The sequence below is a fragment of the Monodon monoceros genome, unplaced genomic scaffold, assembly GCF_005190385.1.
Source record: "Monodon monoceros isolate NGI ecotype Baffin Bay Population unplaced genomic scaffold, NGI_Narwhal_1 Super_Scaffold_6, whole genome shotgun sequence".
Lineage (NCBI taxonomy): Eukaryota > Metazoa > Chordata > Mammalia > Artiodactyla > Monodontidae > Monodon > Monodon monoceros.
The window spans coordinates 95,262,728-95,283,929 of NW_021703783.1; the positions used below are offsets into that span (position 1 = coordinate 95,262,728).

The window sequence follows — 21,202 nt, forward strand, 5'->3', positions numbered from 1 at the left end:
CTGCCTACTCTGGAAGGATGAATTTATGTATTGATTCATGGGCAGTGACTGATGGGCTAGCTGACTGCTCAGGGACTCAAAATGAGTGAGACTGGAAGACTGGTGACAGTGACACCTAGAAAAGAGGTATCTGATGGACTCGAGAAAATCAGCACAGCTTATAAAGGTATTGATGTCCCAGGTAAGTGCCCACTGGAAGGCATCCCGGTTGGGTCATCAGGAGGAAAGCCGACCTGCCCAGGGGATGCCAGTCAGTCACTCTCCCCAGGGAACATGGTGCTGTCCATGGTCTTCCAGATGAGGCTCTGCATTGGTGTGAAAATACAGACTCGTCATCACTAAAGCTGAGCTGGCTGCTGCCGAGCCCCCCAGGCCCCTTCCTCCAGGGGGGCTTTCCGCCATCTGGTAGGGATTACCCTGGACCTCCTTCGTCATGGAGGGGGCAGTGATTTGTCTTCACAAGATACATATTCCAGATACAAATGTCCATTCCCTACCTGAAATGCTTCCATCGTTACCAGCGTTTGTGGACCTCCAAAATGCTTTACCCATCACCATCATGTCCCATGCAGCACAGCACTTACCAAGGGACTCATTTGATGGTGGTGAAGGTGTGGCAATAGTCTCAGACATACAGAACTCACCTGTCTTACACATACCCCATCACCAGAACAGACGTGAAAGAATGGTTGGGCACCTTGTTGATGACTCAGCTACAGAGCCAGCTGAGAGAAAAATACCCTAAATTCCCTGTGGGGTAAGGGCGCTGTTCTGCGGGATGCATTACATACCCTAAGGCAGCTGTGGCAGCCCCACCAAGAGACGACAACCAAGGGCTGAGACCCTGTGAAGAAGGCTGGGTACCCTACCAGGTGAGTGATGCTGTCCAGCAAAGATGCTGGCAGAGAAGTTAAGAATGGATGATGGATGAAGGAGGCTATAATTATCAATTTAGATCTCATGACCAGTTACAATAATGCAAATTTTAGCAGCTCTTTTGTGTGTTGTTTTTGTTTTCCTATTCCCACCCCACCCCCTGCCTTATTTTTTAAAAAGCGCTGATTATAGCTAACATTTTAGATTTCATGTGGGAGACATGACTTTAAGTAGCTCCTGTTTGGGGGATACACGGTTTTCATTCCTACAAAGGACAAGGGTTTTCATCCCTCCAAGGTTTCTAAGGCTCAGAATGGTAAACGGTACCTGATATTTTTCGTTTGTCCATCCAGGTCCATTCTCCACCCTCCTCTACTCTGCACAGTACCCTGGTGGGTTGCTTCAACTGGCCCCTCGTGCCCCTGGCTTTCAGATGGGTTGGCCAGTGGGAGGTGCCAGCAGGAGATTGGAAGGTGAGAGGAGAGAGAAGGTGGGCTAGTTATCCCCCCAGCCCCTCCCTGCTGGGCTGCAGCATGGCTGTGGCCACACTCTCCTGCTGAAGGCCTTATCTGCTCTTGGGTGGCTCTCTCCTTAGGTCACCCTCTAGCTCCTCTCACTAACTTCTCCCTCTCTTGCCCCTTCAGGCCTAGGAGAGATAAATGCTTCCCCATCTACTGATTTCACTTGGTCCTGCGCTCACCTGGGTAAAAGATCCTTCAATAAACTCAGATGCCATCTGCTTTCTGCCTGGACCCTGCCCAATGCATGTCCAGACACAGAAGACCACAGCTGAATAGGGACCAGCTCCCTCACCCCAAAATCTCTTCGTGCCGCCCGCCTTGAGTCACACCCTCCCCCAGCCCAGTCCTGGCAATCAGTGATCTCTCCTCCATTCCCATTGTTTTGCCTTTTCTAGAATGTCATATAAATAGAAGAAATCCTAGACACACGGCTTAAAAGGGTTTGGGCAATAAATGAAAATATACCCCGGGGTATTGCTTCTACACTTCATATAATTTGGGCTAAATGGCTTATTTTTGGTTTGCAAAGCTTCTGCCAGGCTACTAATGTCCCCAGCGTGGATGGGAAAATTCTCACCAGGAGATGCTTCTGAGTGGGGACCTGCTCACATGATGGATGGATGAAGCCCAGTCTCCGGTGAACATGAAAGTCACAGCATTTATTTCATCCTCTCAACTCTCCCAAAACCTCATTCTTCATATTTAAACACTGGCTTTGTTTCTAATAGATCTATTTTATATGAAAAACACAGCATCTTAGTAATAAAGGTCAAGTTATCTGTTTAATTAAAGCCTACCATTACATTAAAATACATACATACATATATATATATATATATGGAAAATAGCTTTTAACGTCCCTAAAATATTATTTGGATCAAGATTTTATGCCTCATTACCAAGCTGTTAGGGTTTTTAACTTAGGCCCTAGATCTTGAGTATTTAAAAAATAAACTCAAAATGACGCCCATTTTTTTTCTTTCCATTCTTAAATTTGTTAGAAGAATAATTTCTCAAATCATTTTATTGGGCATGAGAGTTTAGATTTTATTTTACTTCCTCCTTTATTCTTTTCTGTATTGTTTGCCTTAAAGAAAGGATGAGTTTTTACATTTTATTTCTCAAATGAAAATGCAGTAAAAGGGGCTTTTTTGTGTGTGCGCACTTTTATGAGTTTCAACACATGTGTAGAGTTTAACACATGTAACCATCACCACACGCAAAATCCAGGACAGCTTCATCACCCACAGCCTCCCTCCTACTGCCCCTCAGGACTCAGGCCCTCCCCCGCCCTTAGTCCCGGAAACCACTGATCTCTGCTCGGTCCCCATTGTTTTGCCTTTTGCCGACTCTCATACAAATAGAATCCTACAGTAGGAACCTCTGAGACCGGGTTCTTTCACTCAGCAGAATGTCTCTGAGATTCATCCATGCTGTAGGTATCAATAGTTCCTTCCTTCCTATTGCTGAGAAATATCCCATCGTATGGACGTACCAGCTTGCTTATCCCGTCACCTGCTGAAGTACATTGGGTTGGTTCCAGTTTGGGGTGATTATGAATTGATCTATCAACATTCATGTACAGGTTTCTTACTGAACTCTTAAATCATTGTTTAAATACAAAGATCATAGAGAATTTGCCCAAAACAATCATGGACACATCTTGGTAAGCTAACAAAAATACTAAACCTAAATTTAGAAGGTGAATTATGGCTTCTTGTGATGCTCCGAGTGCAGAGGTCGAGGGGAGTTACGCTTGTAGCAATACCAGGTGTCCCAACTGTGCCACCTTCTTGGGGGGCTTTAGAGGAGAGCAAAGGAAAGAGGAGATCAGCACCACCCCGGGGCCACCCCAGTGCCACTCGCTGCAGGAAACTAGTCCCACCTCTAATTCATTTTTCCTAGGCCATTGCTTTCATGGTAGAGTCCAGCAGATTCTCTCTTCTTAGGAGGTGACATAATTAGTGGTAAGTCCTTTACAATCACTATGTAAATTCAAGAAACGGGTGAGAAACAAATAACTGTGACAGTGCAGGGAAGCCAGTGTTCTTTCTAAAGATATAACAGAAAATATAAGGGCAGTTGGATGGGCAATTGTAGACAGAACCTTGTACAGAAACGTCCATGAACAAGAGAAATCTAGATTGATGAGATAGAAAATAGAAACACACATTAAACCAAATTAGGGATAGAATTTAATATGACAAAGTGGACATTAAAAGCAATGGGAGGGCTTCCCTGGTGGCGCAGTGGTTAAGAATCCGCCTGCCAGTGCAGGGGACACGGATTCGAGCCCTGGTCCAGGAAGATCCCACATGCCGTGGAACAACTAAGCCCGTGCACCACAACTACTGAGCCTGTGCGCTAGAGCCCGCGAGCCACAACTACTGAGCCCAAGTGCCACAACTACTGAAGCCCACGCGCCTAGAGCCCATGCTCTGCAACAAGAGAAGCCACCCAATGAGAAGCCTGTGCACTGCAATGAAGAGTAGCCCCCGCTCGCTGCAACTAGAGAAAAGCCCACACACAGCAACAAAGACCCAAGGCAGCCAAAAATTTAAACAAATAAATAAATTTTTAAAAATTAATAAATAAATTAAATAAATAAATAAAAGCAATGGGAAAGGGACTTCCCTGGTGGCGCAGTGGTTAAGAATCCGCCTGCCAATGCAGGGGACATGGGTTCGATCCCTTGTCTGGGAAGGTCCCACATGCCGCAGAGCAACTAAGCCCATGCGCCACAACTACTGAGCCCGTGTGCTGCAACTAGAGACGAAGACCCAACACGGAAAAAAAAAATGGCACTAGCCAATGGTAACATGTGGGCTGAAAGTGCTTGTTTTACCCAGGACAATGGAAACACTGATTAGCTTTAGGCTTTACAAGTTTAGAACACATGTTAAAATTTTAAGGATGATCAATATAAGAATAGAAATAAAATATTTAAGTCTCAAGGCAGTGGAGGAAAAAAAAGAGTGATAAGAAAAACTCAACCGAACCAAACATGATGGAGAAAAAAGAAAGAACCAAGTAAATCATAGAGAGTACAAAGTAAAGCGGTGGGGAAAATCCAAATACATCTATTACAACAAACGGAAACAGACTAAACTGGACCATTACAAAGGTAAAGATGTTCATTTTGGAATTTTAAAAATACAGATATATGCTATTTTACAAGAAATACGCTGAAACCATGACAATAAAAGAGTGAAAACGAGAGGTTGCGAAAAGAGATACCTGACAAATACTAATCAAAAGAAAAGTGTTATGGGTATTTTAATAGCAGATAAGATAGACTATAAAAGCCAGAGGGATAAAAGGGTAGTGATATAATTACAAAGGGGACAGTTGGCCAGGAAGATATGACGAAGCTTCACTTCCAGATATGTGCACCAGGAGGCATACCAGATTTATAATTCCTTATATTAGCACTTGGGAGTTCACCCTGCTGTTGCCTCTTGCGCCCTGTTCCACTGGGAATTCTGGGTGGGTGACATGACAAAGGTCATGACTCAGAAATCCCTGGATCCCTGGCTAGAACACGTGAATACCACCACATCTCTGGCCGCCCTCAGCCTCCTAATGCACTCACTCCATGTGCCCATCAGTCTTCACAGCCATCATCCCCTGGCAGCCACTCTGGCCAGGAACTCTTTGTTATTTATTTCTGCATTCTTAGCACCTCCCACAATGGCCAGCATCAGTAGGCATCCATAAAGTTATAATTTTGAAGACTATGAAGCCAATGTGAAGAATGGTATAATATGCATATTCCTACTTAAAAAGCGTGATATAAAACTGTAGGTGCATTTTGATTACAAATATGTAAAAATTATATATGTATGTGGATACAAAGTGGAAGAGAATGTGGAAAAATGAAAACAGTCAATTGGTTATGTAAGGTGGATGGTGACTTTTTGTTTTTGATTTCTATTACTGCTACTACATTATTACTTGTGTCATTTTGAAAATGAAACAAAAAGAAATGGCTATACAACTCTTAGCTATCCAAGAAAGTAATTCCTAAAAGATTTCACTATGTACAGACAGGAAAATAGAGCTGTTTTCTGAGCCATGGAAATATTTATGCCCTTCGCTCTAGAAGCCATGGTGGTAACACACAGGCGGCTCTCTCTGGACACACAGGGTGCTGAGAAGGGAAGGAAGTGCTATGGGAAATGGGTCCAGCTGGTCTAGCTCAGTCCTATTTTTTCCTTCTCGTTCTCTAATGCCCCTCCTTTCTAGGTAACCCCAAGGTGTCCTCCAACTATTCAGAGTTTCACAGGACAATCTTTCCATCAGCCTCAATCCCATGTCCCCTGAGAAGAGGTTCTCTGAGTTACCTGGACAGAAAACCAGGTAAATTAAAGACAGTATTCCTCACCCAAAGTTTGGTCTATATATATCATTTCCAACTAAAAGTAAACAGGAGTCCTTGGAGAAATGGCTGATTCCAGGTCTGAGGCAAGAGATGTAGCAGAAGAGCCTAGAGCATTTCGTTATACCAAGAAATGTTATCAAAGACTACTAGGGTCACACCAGCAGGACTCCGGAGCCAACACAAAAAGCCTCCCAGTGGCCACGACAGAACAAATTGAGTGTCAAGGAGAATAATAACTGTAATGAATTGAAAGGCATCAAATATGTTAACATTCATGAGCTCCTAATAACATTTAAGAAAAGTCACTCATTGCTCACTTCTGGAGGATGCTAGGAAACCAATTCATTATTTTGAAAAATAGTAAGTGAAGGGAAAGAACCAAGGAGATCCTACCTTTTCTACACTAACTGTGTCTCATTGTTACCAAATGGTTGGAAAGGGGAAGTTTGCATTACAGAAGTACTCCAACTAATAAAGGAGCAACAGTAGACACAGAGCGTCACCACCTTACAATCCCTAGTGAACTGATGGATATAGGGGTGATCAACAAGGGCTGCTAACATCACAAGAAGAAAGACAAGCAGTCCATACATGCTTGCTACCACCTATGAAGTGTTCTTGCTCCCCAAATTGAACCTGGATCTGTGCATGTATCAATTCAGGGGCAGGGACTGGCGAGGAGGGAGACAGGAGAGCACATTACATGTCACCGTGGGTTGCAATCAGTCAGATTCAGATTGTAAGAAACTCTACATAACAAACAATCCAGACTTTTTCTACAAATGCATCTTAAGGGGGGAAAATTAACAAATGGAGAGAGACCCTGCAGATTAAAGAAGAATTGTGGCAAATCAATCAACGGCAATGTACAGATTTGATTTGGATCTTGACTCAAATAAGTTATAAAAGAAAATGTGAGACAATCAGTTAAATTTGAACTCTGACTGGATATTTATTAATATTATTGATAATTCTATTAGGTGTGAAACAGTATTTTCACCATGTTTCTAAAAAGAGTTCTTATCGAGAGACATAGATCTTTTCAATGAAATATGATGTCTGGTATTTGCTTCAAAAATATCTGAGGTTGGGCTTCCCTGGTGGCGCAGTGGTTGAGAGTCCGCCTGCCGATGCAGGGGACACGGGTTCGTGCCCCGGTCCGGGAAGATCCCACATGCCGCGGAGCGGCTGGGCCCGTGAGCCATGGCCGCTGAGCCTGCGCGTCCGGAGCCTGTGCTCCGCAGCGGGAGAGGCCACAACAGTGAGCGGCCCGCGTACCGGAGGGAAAAAAAAAAAAAAATCTGAGGTTGAGGAAAAATGGGCAGGGATAGCAATGAAATGATTGACCATGAGTGAGTGGGAAGCTGCAGACGGGTAGTGGGAGCATTCGTGGATTCATTACATTATTCTCTTTACTTCTGCATGTATTTGAAATTTTCAATAGTAAAAAAGTCTAAAACATTCATAAAAAATAAATAAAGCTGTTCCTGATCCTCACAGTTGACGTTTGGGGAAAAAAAATGTCAAGGAAACAACGGGACTCTTACCTTTTCATTAACTGGATGAAAATTCTTCTTGGTAATCGGTATACAAAGGTGTCGAGGACAACCTTTAGGTAATTCAAAGATACGTATCCACGTTTGGACGGGTGCCCTGCACTCAGGGCCTTTTCAACCTTTTCATAGGACTTTGAAAGCTGCGGTGAATTAAAATTAGAGTACAGCATTCACAGAAATCAGCGGCACAGAGCTGCTCAACCACTTTATTTTCACCAAAACCTCTTCACATTTTCCTTTCCAAAACTGATCAAAAAGGTTACTATGGCATGTACTGAACTTCAAATGTTTAATTGATGAGCTCACTACAAAACAGTATCCCCAGTCACAGCTACTCAAATGACAAGGCAGACAAGTTTCTCAGGGAAAAACAGCACATACAATAGCTCTAACTCAAATTTCAGAGCTAAAAATACTTGGTGGATCTGCCAGTTTGATACATCTTTCTTAATATACTTTCAACCCATCCCTACTGTGAGCCCATGCTAGGCTGCTCCTGATTAAGTCAGGTCAATCAAACAAAAAGCTGGTGACATTTTATTAAAAAGAGAAGTAGCTTTGACTGTAAGGGAAATCGTTAGGATTTCATAAACATTGTACACATTGGACATTTCTTTAATTATCCTTTTTTTTGGCGGGGGGGAATTACAAAGAACCAGGGTGAATCAGCTTTGCTTATGGGACTTCTAAAATGCAGTAAAGTAGGTTAACCACTGATTTTTGTATGACTCATAAAAATGCTATGAAGATTGGTTTTATTTCCAAAGGTTTTCCTGCTGTTTATTACTGAGTAATAACAATATTCTTCGATATTTCCAACCCTCTCCACGTTGTCCGAATTCACTTTTTTCCTGCTAACTGGGATACGAAGATAAACAAAAGAAACACCAACTTGGTGTAAAAGGTGACGTTTAAAAAGCTGCTGGAACATGGAAATATATGTACAAGTGTCTCTCCCCACTAAAGGAATAAGAAGCACATTCACTAAGACTTCCTGAAGGTGCACAGGAATATCGGAAATTTAAGGGGAAATCTTGAAAAGAATCTAGAGACTTACAGGGCCTAAGCTTCTTAGAAAGTTGCATAAAATTAACCCAAAATGTGGCTAAATGTGCCCATCTCTCTCTCTCGGGGAGGTGGGCTGCCTGGGGGAAGCCTCTAGTGGAGGGAACCCAAAGCCAGACATGGAGTCTGGTCTCAGTATATTTATTGGATTAATGAAATCTGCTTTTAATATCTTAATGACATTTAGTCTCCAATCAGGTTTTTTTCAGGAGAGTGTTTTGACATAATCTAGAGCTCTTAGAAGAAAAGCAGGAATGAAACAAAAGTAATGTCTTTGTTTTTCTGTTTTTTTTTTTTTAAGACTTTATTGAATTTGTTACAATATTGCTTCTGTTTCATGTTTTGGTTTTTTGGCCACGGAGGCATGTGGGATCTTAGCTCCCTGACCAGGGATCGAGGGATCTGATCGAGCCTGCACCCTCTGCATTGGAAGGCGAAGTCTTTACCACTGGGCCGCCAGGGACGTCCCCAGAAGTAATGTCTTTGCGACACGTAAAACTTTTTAGGAATTTTCATCATTACTGTTTATAATGAAACAAACAAAAAAATGCAAGCAATTCAGCAAAGTATAAAAAAGGACATAAAGATACCGGAAGTCTCACTACCCACAGGTTTTTATATGGTGTTCCAAAAACTCCAACATGATCACATAAACATATATTATAATTTTACAAAAATGGGACCACACTACACTTTCAGTTTTGACAAATGCTTTTTTCATTTAACAACATGTCATGAAACTTTTCCCACAAGAACTAGTGTGTATCTGCATCACACTTTTGAAATGATACATGGCAGCCATCATGTTATGGATGGACAAGCGAAAGGCACACCCATTTTCCATGTTTAAACACTTGCGTTTTATAAATGTTCCCCTGACCCCCAATCTAGATGAGGCTCCCCTTGTTATTCTCTCTTATAATACCCCGTCCTTTTCTGTCATACCACTCTAGGAAAATGGTAGTTACGAACGTGTATTTGTTTAACATCTCTCTCCCTGATGTAAGGTCATGCAATCTCCATGAGAGCCACGATTGTGCCCTGTTTTGTTCGCTAATAATTATCTAAAATGAAGCACAGTTCGGCATGCGGTAGGCGCTCAATAAATATTTGTTAAAATGGATACATTTTTACAAAAAATGTTCTAAAGAAAGGTTGTAAAATGTAAGGAGCTATCTGGCACATCAGTAAAAAGAGAAACAAAATTTAAATTATAGCTGAAATGCCATTTAATCCGCATCAGACTGGTAAAAATGTACAACTCTAATGATATCAAGAGCTGGTAGGTACACTGGACAACAGGAATTCTCATATGCTCCCAATGGGAGTGTGAACTGGTATTCTGAAAAATAACTGGATACTGCCAATGAAAGCTGAGGAGCATGTTCCCTACAACCTAGCAAGGAATGCTGGGTGTAATTCCCAGAGACACCTTAGCAGGCATGCACCAGGAGATATGGAGCCAACCACTTACGGTGGCATTGTTTGGATGAGCACAAAACAGGGAGCAATCCAATGCCCATCCCTGGGCAGTGCATTATCTGTGCATATATAGCTAATGGAGACTGTACAGCAGTGAAAATGAAAATACAGCTACCTCCATAATATGAGCGGATCTCAACCTAAGCACAAGCAGGATGAAAATAAATGGTTTTACAACTATGCAAACACACTATAGAAAAAGAAACAAACAAACATCAAGCAAAAGACAAAGAACCCAATCTGTAGGAGAACAGGATACAAAAAAAAAAATATATATATATATATATATATATATATATATATCTCACCAGCAAAGCTTTCATATTATAAAAAGGAACTAAATAAGAATATAAATTCATTAAAAGAAAAGCTTGAAGACAAGATGATAAAACAATGAAAGAAAGAAAGAAAAAATACAAACAATGAAAGAGAGTAGAAGGATATTTCAAAGCTAAGAAAATAGAAAACAAAAACAACATCATTACAGGAACTAATAACAAATTAGAAACAGCAAGAATAAAAGACAAGGCTGAAATTAAAATTAATAGTAAAGGAATGGCTTGGGAATTCCCTGGCAGTCCCGTGGTTAGGACTCAGCACTCTCACTGCCAGGGCCCTGGGTTCCATCTCTGGTCGGGGAATTAAGATTCCTGTAAGCCGTAAGGTGTGGTCAAAAAAAAAAACAGAAAAAAAAAGAATGGCTTGAAAGATTCCCAATGAAGGCGGAGGAAAAGGACAAAAGTATTATGGCATTTTGGGCTTCCCTGGTGGCTCAGTGGTTGAGAGTCCGCCTGCCGATGCAGGGGACATGGGTTCGTGCCCCGGTCCGGGAAGATCCCACATGCCGCGGAGCGGCTGGGCCCGTGAGCCATGGCCGCTGAGCCTGCACGTCCGGAGCCTGTGCTCCGCAACGGGAGAGGCCACAACAGTGAGAGGCCCGCGTACTGCAAAAAAAAAAAAAAAAAAAGTATTATGGCATTTTGAGAGAAGATGATTACCATCAAGGATAGACAAAGATGATCCAATATAAGATAACTGAGGATACCACTGAAGGAAGGAAAGATGGAAGGAAGACAGAAGGGAGGGAGAGAAGGATGCAGGGAGAAGGTTTTAGTGATGTGACACAGGGAAAATTTTCCTGAAGTGAAGAACTAAATCTGTACGTCAAAAGAATATACTCTGTTCCAGGAAACTTTGGCAAAATGCTCCATGCCAAGACAGTCTTCGTTTTGCTTTTTAATTTCAAGGATTAAGAAAAAATAGTTTAGGCGTCCTGGTAGAATAAAAAATTATCTACAAGGGGGAAAAAATCAGTCGACCTCAGGACTCTTCTCAAGAACACCCAATGCCAGAAGGCAATGTAGAAAAACAACATTTTGAGGAAAAGAAAGAATGATGGAAGAATTATACCCAGCTACGTTGTTGTTCTAATAAAACAAAAGGGAGGGATAGTATGAAAAAACAAAAGGAATAAAGCACCCATGAGCCTTTCTTGAGGGAATTACTTGACAATGAAATCCAGCCAACCAAAGAATAAATCAAAATAAAGAACTCTGAAAGGGATAAGCTATGGTAGCACTGGAGCAGAGTGATGTGCATTAAATCCATGTAAATATAAAACGCAGGCAAAACAACTGGGGGAATTACAGTAACAGAACAAAATGTAAATAGTATAAACTCTGACTGAGAACAAAATATAAACAGCAAAAATTGTGAGGTGGGAGGGGCTGGGAAGAAACACAGGAAGTGCCAATCACAAGGAGTTTCATAGCCAGCCTGCGCTGACTGTAATTGAGACATCCTTCAAAACACCATCATTTCTCCAACTCTTCACGGCTTTCTTAATCTCTTTTTTTGTCTCAAAACTCTTTTTGGGACCTGGTATCTCTTGTGGTAAAGAAATATTTATCCAAAGTTCAGAAATATCTTTGGCTTCACTTGAGGACATTATATCATGTGGAGCACCCGGGGTTCAGACTGGGCCTCAGGACTCTCTGGCGGGGTAACCTGGGGCAGGTCATTAAGCCTCCTCGTGCTTCAGATTCCTCATCTTGAACCCGGGATGATAATGGTGCTTAACTCCTGGAGTTGCCGTGAGGACTGAACACCTGAGGGGCGCTTACAATGCTGCCTGGCACAGAGGCAGCCCCATAAAAGGGTTAATTATGAGGGTGATGATAATTTTTTTTTTTTTTTACTTCTGGTAAATTAAAAGAAATTTAAATTAAATATGATTTATTTGTAAAAAGGAGCATGATTCTCTTCCTATAAAATTATTTCTATCTATGTATCCACCCACCCACCTGCCGATGCAGCAATCCTTCTATACATAGAATAAAGACAGGCCTAGAATTATGTTCACCAAATGTTGCCTTTGATTATTTCTGGGTGGTGGATTTTGAATAATTTATTACTTTCTTCTTTATACTTTTCAGAATTGCTTACATTTTTTGGAATGGTCATGTTTTCATAAAAACAATAATTCATTAACAACAACAAGAGAAAACAAGTTTCACCGATTTACGAAGAGAATATTCATGCGCTCCCCCTCTAACGCCCTTATCAATATTGGCTTCTGTTAATTTTTTCCTCATTGATGATTTTCTACTGAAAATTTTATATTAATAATTTATAAAAGTTCTACATATGTTAGGAACAGTTATTATTTATCTGTCATTTACGTGGCACATGCTTTGCCAAGTTTATCATTTGTACAAAGTTTTGCTGTACAAATACTTTTTCATTTTAATATAGTCAAATTTATCAGTCTTTTTCTTTATGGCTTTGGGGCTTTACTTCATGCTTAAAAGTCTAAATTTCAAGATTAAAAATTTTCACCTAGATTATTTATTTTTAAATTTAAATAGTGGGGGCACACAGAATTTATTTTGGTGTGGAGAGTGGAATGTTCCAAGCTTTTTTCCCCACATGGCTGGCTAGCGAATTATCCCAGTAATAATTACTGAACCTTCTCCTCCCTTGTCCCCACCATACTTTATTGGAATGCCTCACATCATATGCTAAATTCACATATCAAGATTGGCCCACTACCCAACTACTGTTTTAAATCAATTTGAATGTTCACTGCTGCACCACTGTCATAATGTCTTAATTGTTACACCTTTAACATGTTTTATATGTGATAGGATAAGCCCTCTATTGTAACTTTTCAAAAGAAAAAAAAATATATATATATCCACCCAGATGTAGGGCGAGAAGGTGTTAATACTAAATCTTCCAGTCCAAGAGCTAGAAAAGCCCTCTTCATTTCTCAGATTTTCCTTTATTTTACTCAATAAAGTTGTATCATGTCGTTATATAAGTCTTAAATTTTTCTTATTACATTTAGTGTGTGAGTAGCACCAAGGAAGTACTTAATGTCTCATCATCGTTACCATCATCCATGCATTGTTGTTATGAGAAGCTGGAGGAGGTCCCAGGGCTTGAGGAAGCAGAGGTGGTTCAAAGCAGTTTAGAAATAACGTCTAGACCTAATGGTCTTCCACAGCCATCTACTCTCTCTGTTCACACTTTAGATAACCCTGGCACTAGGAGAACGTTCTTACCTCTTGGCGAAAGGTCCTCTCAATTTCATCTAAGGAGCAGTTTTTCCAGATATCTTCAGATGAAGCAGGACTGGGGAGGTACTCTCTTTTGGAACTTTTGACTCGTTGGTCCTCCCATGGGACCTCTATTAAGACAAAAGAACTCCAGTTTATGAAGACTTGTCAAATGTACATTTGAATATTAAGTGTTTCCTTTTCATCATCACCTGTCTGGTAAAAATTAAGACTCAAATAAACCAAAAACATGAACTATATAATAAGTGCTGTTGAAATAACTGGACGGACATTTTAGAAAAAAATAAAATTAATCTACTTGCTACCTTATCTAGGCTAAATCTGGATAGAGTAAATATATACTAAACAGATTAATAAAACCATAAAAGTAGTGGAAGAAAATTAAGATGAATATACATAATACATGTAATACATTATCACTGTGTGAAAAGTCCCAAAGAACACATTAGAGCTAGAAATCATTTAAATAATGGATAGGTCTGACAATATAAATATTTAATTTTTGTTTGTTAAAAAAATACACAAATAACAATGAAAGAAAAACGAGTGGGAAAAACTATTGTTAATATACGTGAGAAATGCAGGTTAATTTGCTCAATATATGAGTAGCTCTTATGAATCAAAAGGATAACATAAATCCCCAATCACACAACAGACTAAGGTTTAAACAGGTAATTCACATTAAAAAGGGTTTTTTAAAAAGCCAAGAAATGTATGAAAAACTGCTCAAACTCATTGGTAATTTAAAAGGTCTAACTAACACAAGTTAATTTTTCCCTACTTGTCAAATAGGCAGGGATTAAGGCAAATGACAAAGAAAGAAATCAGTGCTGGCTTGTATACAGAAAACGTGGTCCTTGAATATTCTCAAATCCCCTTCTAGAACTTTACACTAATGGAATAATAGGACAGATGCATATGTGTAAGGATCTGTTCTGTCCTGTTTATAAGAAGGGAAAAAATGGAACAATTTAAATGCCCATTAATAGAAGACTGGTTTTATAAATTATGGTTCATAGACATTAAAAACAAAGGGCCTGTCTAAATCATGAATGCAAAAAATTTTCCTTGATATTGTTTCATGCTTGAAAGAAAGAACAACTAGCATAATTTAATTTTCATTTTAACACTTATTTTGTGTATTTGCTTATCTATCCATCCATCCATCCATTTTTCCATCTATCTCTCTATGCACCAGAAACAAAACCTGTGAGGATAATAACCAAAAGAATGCAGTGGTAGGATTATAGGGAAGTGTGATTTTGTGTTTTTGTGTTTTCTGGCCTTTTTGCAACAAGCACTTATTACTTTTATAATAAAAGAGAATAAAACAAATCTAAGATATAGCCATTTTCTTTCTCAAAGTCAACTGCAAAGAATCACAAATGATTTCCCAGATTTATTTCCTAAAATGTCTGCAAATAAGCTCCACTCAAATTAAGCACACTTGTAACTACTCAGCTGCAGTTAAACTGGAATTCTATTTCCTACCTCAAAAAAACGAAGGAAAAGAAAAGAAAAGAAAAAAAGTAAGTCTCCCCCCACCCCCCCCGGTGGACCCCCTCTGGCTACATGATACAATACAAAACCAGCCCTTTAGAACGCAGTCTGGAATTCCGTGGCTTCAGAGGGCCTAGCATTTGAAACATGGGCTCTCAGAGCATAGAAGCTGCGAGAGCCTCACCGAGAGACAAGGGAGCCACGCAGGTATCACTCGGTGGGGCAGGTCTCAGCCCCAGCTTTCTGATGCCTTGGTCCTAAACTTACTCTGCGCTGGGCACTGCTACTCTAATGGGGGCTTAGAGGACACACACAGCACGTCTAGAGAAACCCCTTGGTGCTCCGTAGACAGCACGCCAGAGTGGAGGGCGGAGGCGGGGCCGAGGCGTGAGGCCCGCCCTGGGGGAGCTCACCCCCAGTGCGGGACCTCCTCCGCCGTACCGCTCTAGCTGCTACTGCAGGCTGGCCAACAAACTCGATGAAGCCACGTCCAGCGACTCCGCTCACATCACAGCTAGACCAGCTTTCGCTCTTCTGTGCAGCTGAATAATTCCTGCCGCCTTCCGATTTCCCCAAAATTTCCTCTGAAGGATTCTAGCTGATGTGAAATGCAGTAGAGAGGAAATCCAAAACTTAAGGGGGCAAGTATGTATTTCATAGGTGCAGCAAAAGGAATTCAGCCCCTAATGTCATTTCTCCATGTGCCCAAAGAGATGGTGCTTTTGACAAGCAAGGTCTTGATGGCGTCTTCAGAACAAAAGTAGCAAAAACAGAAATATGCAAAATTCACAGAAAACAAATATTGTCCCATGTATAGAAAAGTCACAGATAATGGGCTGCTGCAAATGAATGAAGACTCCCTTCTTACAGTACTTAATAAAATAAGCAAAAGAAAAAATAATAAAAATTAGTAAAAATAAATTTATTTATCAGCAAAGCAAATAAATAAATAAATTTACTAGCATAAACTGAAGCAAGAAGAAACTTAATATGGGCAGCCAGAAAGTTCTGCTTCCAGTTATGGTGGATTTGCTCCATGTTATCTGCAAACCTCCCAGCAGATAACAATTATAAACTCTAGCCAAAATATAAACAAAAAACTCTCTGAAGGCATTGGAGAGCAAATGACATAAACTGGAGTCAACCCTTGGAAAAGTGGAGTTTCTTGTTATTTGGCCTTTTGCCTGACGGCAGGCTTCACCTGGAACCTTACGCTAAGTGGCTAGAGTTTAGATATAAACCCAGGATCTTACTGGTTTTAGGAATCAAAAAAAGAGAATTCAGGACTACCACAGCAGCTAGAAAGTAAGGAGGGAAAGCACAAAAAGAAAGGCATAGCAGAGGATCTCCAAAGCCCGTGAATAAGCTCTGCCAAAATCACTGGCTAACACTGGGAACTATGGATGTGTAGAGCAGAAAACAAGAAGCCCAGCTGAGGCTAAAACAGCAGAAAAAAGATCTCACGTGTTGACCCCTCAGGGAAGACAAAGATTAGTCTTCTACTGAAGTAAACTGGCTACTAAAACAAAAACTTAAATTCTTCAGAGGAACGTAACAGACTCCATAGTCTCTACAATGCAAAATTTACTATACCGAGGATAAATTCCAAAATTACTAGACATAGGCAAAAAAAAAAAAAAAAAAAAATCCCACAGGAAACTATGATCCATATTTTTTTAAAAAGGTAATCAATAAAGACCAAATCCTAAAATGACCTAGATGTTGAAATTAGCAGGTAAAAATTTTAAAGCATTTTAAAATTTAAATTTTTTAAATAACAGTGTTTGAGAATATGAAGGAAAATATGCTACTAATGAAATGAACAGATAGGTATTCTCAGAATAATAGAAGCTGAGCAACATATCCTGTATTTTCTTTGTTTGTTTTTTGGCCACACCACATGGCTTGCCTGTGTTTATAGTGTATGTAAAAGTATGATGTATGACAGCAATATAACAAAGGACAGGAGAGAAGAATTCAGAAAATGCTGTTTGAAGTCTATAATTCATGTGAATTAGTATAATATTATCAGAAGATAGATTCTGATTAGCTAAAGATGTATAATGGAATAAAAATGCTCAATCAATCCAAATTCCTTAAAATTACACAAACTCTAGAGGAAAAAAGTTGCGGGAAGGGGCTGGTGGATAGAGAAGGAAGGAAAGGAGCATAACACAAAAAGGCACAGATCCCACCTTGGAAGAAAATGTAATTCAAGGCACAAAATTACTTTACAGAACATTTTAATAAGAGCACGAATTCATTAAAACAAGAGCTCAACAACAAGATGATAAAACAATAAAATGAGAGCGGAAAACAATATAGTAGGCCAAAGGAAACAACATTATAGAAGTAATTAATAAAGTGGACATAGCAAAGAGTAGCATAGACTAAAGTGAAAATCAAATTACAGGTATAGCTAAAAGGCCTAAGATGATCCTTGTGAGTACAAAGGAAAAAGACAAAGAGAATAAAGCACTTCAAGATAATTTAGTCAACAGAGAAGACAAAAACAACTCAACATAAGGGTAGTTTGTATCACTGAAGTTAATCTGAAAAGTGGAACAGAAACTTTATTCAAAGATGTACAGGGCTTCCCTGGTGGCACAGTGGTTGAGAGTCCGCCTGCCGATGCAGGGGACACAGGTTTGTGCCCCGGTCCGGGAGGATCCCACGTGCCACAGAGCGGCTGGGCCCGTGAGCCATGGCCGCTGAGCCTGAGCATCCGGAGCCTGTGCTCCGCAACGGGAGAGGCCACAACAGTGAGAGGCCCGCGTACCGCAAAAAAAAAAAAAAAGATGTAAAATATTACTAAAAAACAAACAAACAAACGAATCCTTGAAATGAAGAGAGAATTGAATTTTCAGGTTGAAAATATACTGTGTTCTGGAAAATTGATGCAGAAAGCTGAACACCAAGACATTTCCTAGCTAAATTCATTTGGCACCCTGGAGTCAAGTTTTCTCATTTAAAAAAATGGGATAATAATACCCACCTCACAAAACTGTTGAGAGAAATAAAATTAAAACTAAGGTTTAAAAAGTAACTACACAGAGCTCAATAAATAGATGTGTTTTAGTGTTATTTTTTATGTGACTTGTTTTGTGTCTTACCTGTCCTATTAAAATATATATACATGCACACATACATACAAACACACACACATACACACACGCACACATGCTTCTTAAAGTTAGATTATTTTACTTGGCTTTGTACCCAATGAAGGATCTAGTAGTACAGGGACTTGCACATGAACTAACAAAATGTAAGGGATGAAAGCATCCTTGGAAGGTCATATTGTCTAGTAATTCCCAAAACTTGGAAGGCTTTGAAAAGTAGAGTCCTGGGGTCTGCTCTAAGCTATCTTGGTTAGTGAAACTGAGCTGAAATCTAAGAATTTGTAATTTTTAAGTTTGCTAGTCAGGCAGATCTGGGAATCATAGAAGGTATTAGTACATACTTGCTGCAATGAATTGCACTGAAACCAGACAGTGACAACCCATCTTGAATGAGCCAGTACACACGTGGTAAACCCCTGAGGCAAGAAACCGCTTGCCTCAAATGACCAAAGGCCTGGAAGGGAGACTCTCCGATTGCATTTTTCATATACCCATCCGCGAGGAACTGGACCCCTGCTCTCTCCAGAACTGTGCAACTCTGGGCATTATGTTCTAGAGGCTGGGGTAAAGAATATCAGTACGAGGAAAGTTTTTCCTTCTCAAGGTTGTATGCCTGCGTGAGCCCAGCCTTACATGTCCGGTATAACCATACCATCTACTCAACTATTTGCCCTTTTGTATCAAGATTGTTCCCATCGTTAAAGGAGTAACATGTTCATTAACAAAAATTTTTGAAAATACAGAAGTAGCAGAAAGAATCAAACACCCACTTATCACTTAAAGACAATCTATATTTTGGAATTTCTTTCCAATCATTTACTGATATTCCACATACATTTTCCATGTTATGATTAACTTTATGGAAATCATTGCTTGTGGATGCACATCTTACCATGTCTATAGGCTGTGACTCACTTAACCCTTCTCCTGTTGTTAGGCATTTATGTTATTCTTATAAATAAAGATTCCATGACAGTCTTTGTGGATAATGCATTTTCCATATTTGAAAGTGTTTCCTTAGGACAGATTCACAGACGAGGAATTACCACGCCAGAGGATACTGAAATCATACTTTAAAATACTTACCTTGACTTCTCATAGAATATTTAAGGTTCAAGTCATTATTTGTACTGAGGTTCTTCAAAACAACATTATAATCCACTGCAGTATCTTTATCAATGTTGTAGTGTTTTGCAAACCTAAAATAGAACTGTTCATTAGTATTCAGAAATTACGATACAGAGAATCTAAATGAAGCAAGTTTCTTTTACTAAGGTATCCTTTACTCTGGGGTTGGCATTAATTTTAATGTGTGTTTCTAGCTAGAGCTGGAATAAAGAAGTAAACCCTACGAAATGTTACTGTAAGATTTTAAAAAGGCAGATACTCCTGAAACTAACACAATCAACTATACTTCAGTTTGGAAATTAATTAATTAATTAATTAAAAATGCAAATATTTAGGAGGAGATCACTTCACTCTCTCTCTAGATGGCTGTGTACAGATCTGCGTGCAGAGGTACGTCTCAAGATCCGCTAAGGGAACGCCCCCTGCCTGTACCCCGTAGGGTCTTCTCCCTTCTCCGGTGGGGGTGAGTGAGGAGCACCCCTGCAGTCAGACAGCAAAAGCAGTTCCCCACTTCCTTTAATAATTGGGGGGAATGGATCTGGGCCATGAGTCAGCATAAAATTTCTATAACCAGAGAAATCTACAGCCGGTGGAGGAGAGAACATAGCCCACCTTCTTGACCAAGAATATCATTTCGCAGAGAGAAACTGTGCCCAGGATGGCGTATCGTGTTACAGCAGTCGATGGTGGGAGCGGGGCAGCTTTTCTTGGAGCATTCTAGGCTGTCTATGCATAAAGAGAAATTTTGAAAACACTTAACCAAGGTCTCTCCCTGAAATACACTGAGATACTCTTTTTTTAAAGTTAAGATAAATACAATGTTTGGATTCTTTTTTCCTCTAAAATGAAATTTCTACTATTCAAACCTGCCACTTGATAAATGGTTTTCTAGATGATCTCTGCATTATTACATTTATAAACAATTGACAGTTTTTAAATGTTTGGTTATATTATCTCCATATGTGTTGGTTTCTATAATTATCTAATTTCACTCTGCTTTCTAAAAATTTAGTAATTATCACTTAAAGTAGTTGTTATTTTTCTGTTTCCAAATTTAACAAAGAGTGATGTCATGTATTCATTTCAACGCATACCTTTTTTTCCACTTTGATGAATCTTGCCTATTGTTCTAGTAAGAAAAATTATCTTGAGATATGATAGCTGCCAGATGTTAATCTTGAAACTCCCTAAATAGCTCCATCTTTCATCCACAGACTCTGTCTGGCAAAAACAAGCTGTAAGCACAAGAATCCAGAAGGCGGCACCTAAAGTGTTCCTTTTTGAGTTGCCGTCCTACAGAAAGTCCCGGCCACTCTGCAGCTCCAGGAGAATGTCAGGATGCCGATAAAAATCTCATCACCAACTTTCCTATTTTTGGTGAAAATTCAGCATCCCTTCAAACTGGTATTGGCTCATAAGAGAATCCTGACCTTTCCTAATGCCCAGCCCACCGCATTCATAATACCTGCTACACAGTCACTGGGAACAGACAGACACAATTCCATGGTAATATTTCCTACAGATAAAATTCAAAAATGAAGCCTCAGTACTTCTCAAGGATGCAGTATCTCAAAAGGCTTTTTTTTAACAAGAATCAAGGCATGGGAGACAGAACCATTCCTAAGACACAGCAACCAAGGCCACTTCCCCAGGGACCTGAAGTGTGGGCAGGAGAACTCACACATGTGCAGACACCCAGGGCAGGACGGTCACATGGGAAAGCTGACTTCAGATGCAAAGGGAATGAGGCCAATTGACCCACAAACCTCTCCAGCATCACCACCCAGAACAGTGCCTTGGGCTTCATTCATCTGCCCAGGCAGCAGGCTGAATTCTAGTGAGTTTGTTTCTTTGTTTTTCAAGGTCGCTCATAAATTATTTTACCCGGATTCAAATACTTTGTCCTGCAGGGCAATGGAGAGGAAAGTAGGATGGTGTGAGATGGAAAAGGAAGAACAAAACCCAGCAGGTCTCAGGACACTGGCTAAGT

At 40.1% G+C, this 21,202-nt stretch overlaps 1 protein-coding gene across 1 annotated transcript in view; it reads right to left on the reverse strand.

Annotated features, from left to right (window-relative positions):
• Positions 1–21,202, reverse strand: part of EFCAB6 (EF-hand calcium binding domain 6) — a 200,123-nt gene that overhangs the window by 156,219 nt on the left and 22,702 nt on the right. The window contains 3 exon segments of the mRNA XM_029206632.1: positions 7,326–7,474; positions 13,448–13,572; positions 19,171–19,283. Coding sequence (XP_029062465.1) covers positions 7,326–7,474; positions 13,448–13,572; positions 19,171–19,283 — 387 coding nt within the window.